The sequence below is a fragment of the Merops nubicus genome, unplaced genomic scaffold (assembly GCF_000691845.1).
Source record: "Merops nubicus isolate BGI_N331 unplaced genomic scaffold, ASM69184v1 scaffold31286, whole genome shotgun sequence".
Lineage (NCBI taxonomy): Eukaryota > Metazoa > Chordata > Aves > Coraciiformes > Meropidae > Merops > Merops nubicus.
The window spans coordinates 5,062-12,721 of NW_008616084.1; the positions used below are offsets into that span (position 1 = coordinate 5,062).

General features: G+C 42.1%; 1 protein-coding gene across 1 annotated transcript; it reads right to left on the reverse strand.

Moving 5' to 3' along the window:
* Positions 1–3,029: 3,029 nt before the first annotated feature.
* Positions 3,030–3,663, reverse strand: LOC103775301 (tumor-associated calcium signal transducer 2-like; the record flags this gene model as incomplete). Its single annotated transcript, XM_008942748.1, has 1 exon — positions 3,030–3,663. A coding segment is annotated over exon 1 (634 nt), but the record flags the coding sequence as incomplete, so codon positions are not given.
* Positions 3,664–7,660: the final 3,997 nt, after the last annotated feature.

The following is a 7,660-nucleotide window of genomic DNA, read 5'->3' on the forward strand; positions in this document are numbered from 1 at the left end:
ACTGCAAAGATTATGAAGTCTAATTACTTACATACAGTGAACAAACACACCATTAAACCAAGATGATGTAATCAGGAAAAGAGTAACTAGATGTTTCAGAGTTAGAAGTTCCTAAGCTAGAAGGAACAATAAAAAGCATTTTAATTTTGCAAAAAGTGAGTCTGACAAGGAGTTTGTTTCCTCGTGTTTTCACATTGTCAGTGGACAGAAAGTCAAACAAGCTGAACATCACAGAGTGCTATAGGAGGATACTTGCTCTACCATGCACAAAAAAGATATTAATGCATAGCCTGAGAGGTGGTATGGCTGGAGCAGCAGGAGAGAGATGAGTGCTTAGCGGGAGCAAGAGGTTTATTAAAGTCCAGATCCTACAGTAGCTTTACATAGTTTTATTCAAGCAGAGTGATCTAGTCCAAAGAGAGGTTCCCTGAGCTCTGCACTGCAATTAATCTTCCCATTCTTTTGATTAATTGCAGACACGTACCTTATTAAATGACCCTAGTGCATTTCCAGTCCCCTAGCAGCACGCGGTCTGCTGGTGCTTGATGACTAGCAAGGAAATAACTGACCACAGCACATGAATTTAATGGGCCAGCCCTTTAATAATTAGTAAAAATATGAATGACACCACAACAGCCTCTCTTCTCAGTCTCAGTGGGGGCTAAAGGAATATGCTGAAACTGTTACCTGTTGAGGTTTTTTTTTAACAGTTAGTTACTTTTGCCTCTCCTAATCAAAATGATGCCTATATTATGCCTATTTAAATATAAAAGCTCATCATTCTCCTTGAAAATAAAATTTTTTTCTTATGACAGAAATGAGAAAAATGCAATGATTTCAAAAGCACATTGAAAGCCACAGCAGATCCCCAGAAGAGACTGCACATTTCATGGTCTTCTCTGATGGAAGGACAGCACCAGCCTCTCAAGCACATAGCTTTTATCAGCTCTGCGTAAGTAAAGAAAGTGGTTAAGCAATGTACTTGAAAAATTTTAATTCTCATCCTACGTGAGGCTGCTGAGCTGATTTTCCATTGAATCCATTTTATAAAAACCTAATTGCAAAATTGTGTGGAGTTGGGCTAAGTTCTGAATTTTCCTATGACTTGAGTAAATTCAGCCTAGATAATAAATTCTCACTTCATCTTCTTTCAGTATTAATGCATAGACATGACTGAAAAACAACCAGCTTGGACATGTCACTGTAAAGCACGCAGTAAATTATAGACCCTGCTCTGAAATTTAGTGAATGCATTAATACTGCTCATGCAACTCCATTGAAAAAGTCTTTATTTTGGGGAAGCAGAATGCACCTACCTCATTCTATGTATGCAAAGCCCATTCTTTTCCAGCAGGTAAGTGAACAAGAATGAGGTTAAACAGAAATGGTGTTTGTGGAGCCAAAAATATCAAACAACCCCACACCCTAAACAGCAAGTCTCTTCCTCATCAATATAAAGGCAGAAACAGAATCAAAGCATCTTCACTTTTTCCTGTCACCCTATTCATTCAGTAGAATCAGAGATGTTTGTTTAATAGTTAGCCCTAGAAGTAGCACATTTCTATTATTAGAATTACAAACTTCTTAACGTTGACTCTAATGACAGACCAAAAAACTCTGACCCTGCTGCAGTGCCCAGGTGCAGTGCTCTCTTCCTGTACCTAAGCAGCTTAGACTGATGGGACTTCAGACATCCATATGCAGTACAGAGAATATAACTGCCAATATTTCAACATTTCACAAGTAGCATTATTTTCTTTAAAACGTCCTTCATGGTGGATACAACCTCCCAAATGAGGAACACAGCAGATGAGTAGGTGGCAAAGAAATACAATTCTAGCATCTTGGCCAAATTCCAACTTCAGTAATTATACCCTGCTCTTAAAATTCCCCCTGCAGCTCTACTAGAATAAAGCTCTTTTTCAGCTTGTCCTGAAGCATTGTGTAGTATTTCTGTGAAGCTGTACAACACTGAAAAATATCTCCTCCCATCAAAATTGCAAGGGGAATTTAGGTAGACAGAAAGCTATTACCAGAGTTTGAATCTGGGCAGAGCACCAAGGTTAACTTACACTTGCATTGGGATCAAGGGATCTTTGCTGACTAGGGCTGTCAAACCCTTGTTAGAGAACACAAGTGGGAAAAGCTCACTGCACTGCTGGAATGCAAACTCAGAAACTTGGGATCTCTGCACCTGGAAGTGACTGCAGGAATGTTTCCTAACAAATGACCCTGTATAACAGCCTATGCTGCCTTAGAGTATCTTATTACAACCTTATTTGGTTATTTAGTACTATTTCTGAAATTACTTGTTGATAAAAAAGCTCCAGCAGCTTTAAAAAGAAAAAAACAGAACTCCATATTAAAAAAGTATTTAGCAACAGAAAAGCAACTATATAACCCAATTGTCCAAGGGAAGTATTTGAATTTCAGTCAGCAAATATACCAAGAACTCTGAGTAGGCCTCCAGTAGTAGTGAAATGTTTTACATCATGCTGAACAGTTGCAACAGTTCTCTTATCCTCTAAATTTGGACTCAGAATATTTAGGTAACTGACTCCCAGATTAGCTTATACCCAAACCTAAAAGTCACTCTTACTAAACTAGAACAATTTAGAAAAATCACTGTACAAGTTCCTGTAGAAAGGAAAAAACCCCTTTTAAATCCATCCACAAAAATCAAGTCTGTTTGCCACTTGTATTTTTTGCCTATTTTTTTCTTCCTGTTGTTGCCTTTCTCTTTCCAGACGAGAGCAGATGTAAACCTGGTGCTCCTATTTTGTTAATCCTATTCTTTAATCTCAATTTTCTCATATTTTCTTGTCCACAGGCACCTCAAAATCACCACTGCCACCACAGTAGTAACACCAGCAACCAGCTGTCTCATGCAAAACTCTGTTGGCTTTTCATCAACATAGTAAATCCAAATAAAATAGTAAAACAAAGTAGTTTTTCAATATGCAGCACATCTCCATTGACAGAGACAGTTAGTGTCCTGTTAGAATGACTTGCAGAGTCACCTTTTTTACCTTTTTCAAAGTAATAGACTAGATGAGCAGTATCTGCATCACACCTAGATGTCTTGTGCTGGTTCAGGCGGGCTTGGGTCCGTGGGGAGTTGGACTCGCGGGCTGTGATGTACCTGGGGTGCAGTTTGTATCTGCTCTCAAACAGGTGTCTCAGGGCGTTTGCTAGGTCGGGAACATCAAAGGCACTGGTCCTTTTGTTGTGCCTCAGTTCAACGTAGATCTGGGTTGTTGTGACCAGTTCTCCACAGCTCGGGCTTTTGTCACCCTTTTCAGCTCCAAGTCTTACTCCAGCAGCGGCCACACAGCAGCAAGTATTGGGCTGGTTGCGCCGCGTGACTTTGAAGACACCACTCTCCTCGCAGTCTGGATTCCAAAAGCCATCATTGTCCAACAGCCCACAGCGATGGCCCCAGAAGCCCTTCTCCTTTGCAGAGGTCATTTCTGCCCTCACCAGGAAGCCCTTGGGAGTGGGTGGTGAGCAGCTGACTTCGTGCTTTGAAGCGACCAGCGTGCAGTTCCCTGGTGTGTGCTGGGCACAGACCGTCCCCTTGTTGGTCACACAGGTACAGCTGCTCTGTGCTGCTGAAGCTACTGCCAGAATCAAACCCAACAAAGCCCCAAAGACAGGCTCCATGTTGCAAGTGAAAAGTGTAGATTAAGTCCCAGGTGACAGCAGGCAATATCTGAAGCTTTAATCCACTCACAGGGTCTACTTGTTTCTACAGACTGGTGAGCTGCTCCCTTTATCAAAGATTCAAATGACAGCCACCAAACAGGTTGTTTCCGAAACAACTGGAATCTCAAATCCTAGAGCCATCAACAAGCTGCATTTTCACCTATTATTTCTCAGGGAATGGCACCGATGCCTGCCTCCAGATACCTGCCGTCCCTCTTGCTTCATAGGAAACAACCTGAAGCATAGCTCCTACCTTGGCCTCCCTTGTGGCTGAAGGCACAGCAGCTTGCCCTTTACCTTCTTTAGCCTTTATATGGACTAGGCAAATGCACGTTTAAGGAATTTCTCCCATTTCTGTCAGAAAAAACCCTACTCCTTTGCTTCCAGGATGGTTTTTCCTGCATCTTCCATCACACAGACACTGATCATTCCACTGTCTAGATTCTTACCAGTTACAGACTTCTCCCTTTCATATATTGATAAAATAAAGCTTTTTGGAGCTCTGTGTATGCTGCCTGAAGTAGCTGCCAGTTCAGGAGGAACAACTACTTGCCAGTTTGATGCCTGCTCTCCTACTAGCAGAGCGCAGAAGGCTTCTCTCCCCCCTTTCCTTTGGCACATACTCATCCCAAGGCAGTGCTAGGAATGATGACTTTCATGCTTGCATTACTCTTACAAAGCTGTTAGCTGTTTCTGAAGAAATTTTTCAGTCTGAATTTTGAATAATGCCTTTCACAGTACACTCCAGTAGCTCCCGAGCACCCTAATGATCTCCAAAGCCTGAGTTACCATTTCTGTGTGTTTTGGCAGCAGCTGAAAGACATTTTCCAGTTTGCATGAAGCAAGTCCTGTTCATCTGCTTTGACAAACACCATCAGACACTTTATAAATAGTTATTTTGGGACCAATAGCAACCACAGAACGACACGTACGCCACCCTCCCACCCACGCTGCCTCATGATCAGCTCCTTGTGCCTGTCCTGCTCCAGTCAGCGTGAGCTGGGCTCTGTGTAGCGATGGATTGTGTCTGGGTGAACAGTGGGAAGTTACCTGGCTGCCAACGAGGATTTGTAATACAGTACAGGTTTAAAATGGGAGCTCCAGATGTATATACCTGCTGCCACTACAGAAGGGCACAGTCTGGAGTTAAACTTCGCAGCTAGACCCATTTCTAAATAAGCCACAGCAAAACACGCTACTTGAGGGAGTGAAGATGAGACAAGTTCTTTTCCACTGACTTTTTCTTGTATTGGTGGATTTTCCCCTTTGTAATTAAGGGAAGAACAGACTTGTTTTAAAGACAAAAGTCTTTCCAAATATCTCTATATAAATCTGTGCATATGTAATGCCTCTATGAAGCTAAAAAAAGTATTTCCTTTAATCCATGCTAAACTGTAACAGCATTACAGGAGTTAATTATTTAGAACAGCAGGCTGTAAAAGGAATAATCCTGCAGGAACTGTGGAGTGCATTATTTCTTTAGTGATCTCTGCTTCCATGGAAACAATTTCTCGGCACAATTCGAAATCTCGTAAAAATAGGGCACTAGGTCTATGTAAAACAGCAAGACATTTCCAATTAAACAACCAGAATGCTTTTATCTAGGCCATTAAATACTTTGCTCAGTACCAAATATGATTACAGCATTTGCTGGGATGTTAACAACCAGCTCCTTCCTGAGCGCCGACTCTGCGGGGCCGTGTGAAGTCACCCTGCAGGCATCCTGCTGTCCCCCGCCCCCTCAGCGGGCGAGTTACACCCAGCACACCAAACTCTCTGCTAGCACAGCAGGAAAGAGTTAACGTGGCTCCTGGTAGAGCTAGAAACAACACGCTCGAACCAAATTTGGGTAATAAATATAGTTGTTTAAAAGGTAGTCTGAACATCACCTTCAGAATCGGCTGGAGTTGCCCCTGAAAACAAACCCAGCATGTTCACACTTCAGTCCTCCTACAGCCACGGAAAACAGGGATCTGCCACCCTGGCACCCCTGCCACAAAGTGCCACAGGATCGTTTTCTGAAGGAGACTAAAACAGGTGCTTTGTAAGAAAAATGAAAGGAACAAATCTATCCCAAGTTACAGGGCTACTGACTGCAGGATTTACTCACTAGCCAGAAATTTACACTCGGCAACAAAAGTTTTGCTCTCCGTTGGAACAGTTTTTCGCATGGGCTGTGACAAAGCTCCCCCCAGTGGTACTACACCTCGCTGATCGCCTGTTACTGGTACCGACTCGGAGGAAACCCCCGCCTGAGGCTCAGGAGAGCAGAGGCTGTTACAAAGAGGAACACCTCTCTCGAGGTCCTGCACATACAGGCTTTATTGCTAGGCTCTTGTACTCTGCCAGGAACAGCAAAGCAGCAAGCAAAGACACAAAAAGTACTTAATATCAATGGCAGCTGTTGACTTTTTCTGTTTGGCTGGTCTAGGGTTTTTGTTGTTCTTGTTTTCCTCAACTGAATTTTCTTGGAAAGATACTTATTAAAAAAAAAAGGTCTGGTCATTCTCCTCTTCCCCTGGAACACAAGGAATACATCCCTGTGACAAGCACTGCCAAACTGGGCTCAGCCAACAAATGCTCAGAAAGGCTATTTGCCAAAAGTTACATCTTGGGAGCTTTGGGTCCTTCAGTTTAAAATGGATAATGTAACTTTGCCACTCAACCACTTCCCATCTCCTGAGCAACAGCCTGGTGAGGTCTAACGGCTGGTCTTAGGTACAGGAGAGGTGTGTTAGGCTGCCACAGGCACACTCATGTGTTCAGTAGCAGAACTGGTAGTATTAGTAACATAGATTTTAATCTTTTTAGAAGCATGAAACTTCCAAACTCATATCATTAACACAGACAAAAGGAATGATGAAAAGTAGGTTAGTTATTTTCCTACCATGGCTCCTGCCAATCAGATTATTACTTAGCATCACAAAAAATGGTATTTCCAGTTCATGTACCATATTGTATAACACAGGGTTGGGATGGTTTGAGCAGTTCTGTTCCCTGCCACACCACCCTGCTAATGAACTCTTGGACGATCTGGAACCTACTCAGTGAGGCTCAGTGCTGCACCATCTCCTCAGGAGACAAATGCCTGCAGAAGTAGTGTTGTATTCAACCTTTTCTTATGTAACTTCACTGCTAAATCCAATTAATCCAGCTGTATTATTGAACTTATTTTAATCATCAAACAGAGAAGCAGCCAGCACACTGTTACCACCAAGTGGCTAACACTGACATCTATCCTTCCGTGGCTGGAAATAGATCATATGTGGACAACAAATATTATCTACTCCATCCTGCTGTTACACTAGAGGTTCAAAATTCTCTTCCTACCAATCAGTACCAATTACAGCCTTTAGCACATTTATTTATATCATGTGATTTTTCTAGAGAGTGACCTATGCAGAACTGCAAAAGAATACCTTACACTGCAGAGTACTCCCCAGCTAAGGGGGGGAAGGAATGCATTCTCACCAGGAGTGGAGTTCAAACTAGAAATACCAAAAGACATGCAGTATTTTTAATTAGGAAGTCCCAAAGATGACATTTTAGAATATACACAGAGTCAGCATGCCTTATAGAGATGGATACACCAAGTCCCTAAATTACATGTAGCAGTGGGAGCTAAAGCTGCACACCAACATTGGAGAGAGCACAGAACATTCACCAATATTTTTAAGTCCACAGCTCTTGAATTTGTGCTGGGAGAATCACCGAGTATTAAGGGCTCACATTTTCATCAGATCAGGTTCTGCACCTTCCACTTAGTAACAGAGAAAGACATTTCATGAGGCATGATAAAAAAAGTCATGTTAACTTCCTGTACAGGGGTTCCCTCCTTTGGAAGCAACTCTACAATGTTACAGCTTTTCAAACTCTTTATACAAATGAAAAGCTGACGTTAAAAATGTAAACATATAAAATCTTAAAATTCCATTTCTGTTTTGTAGATCTAGAT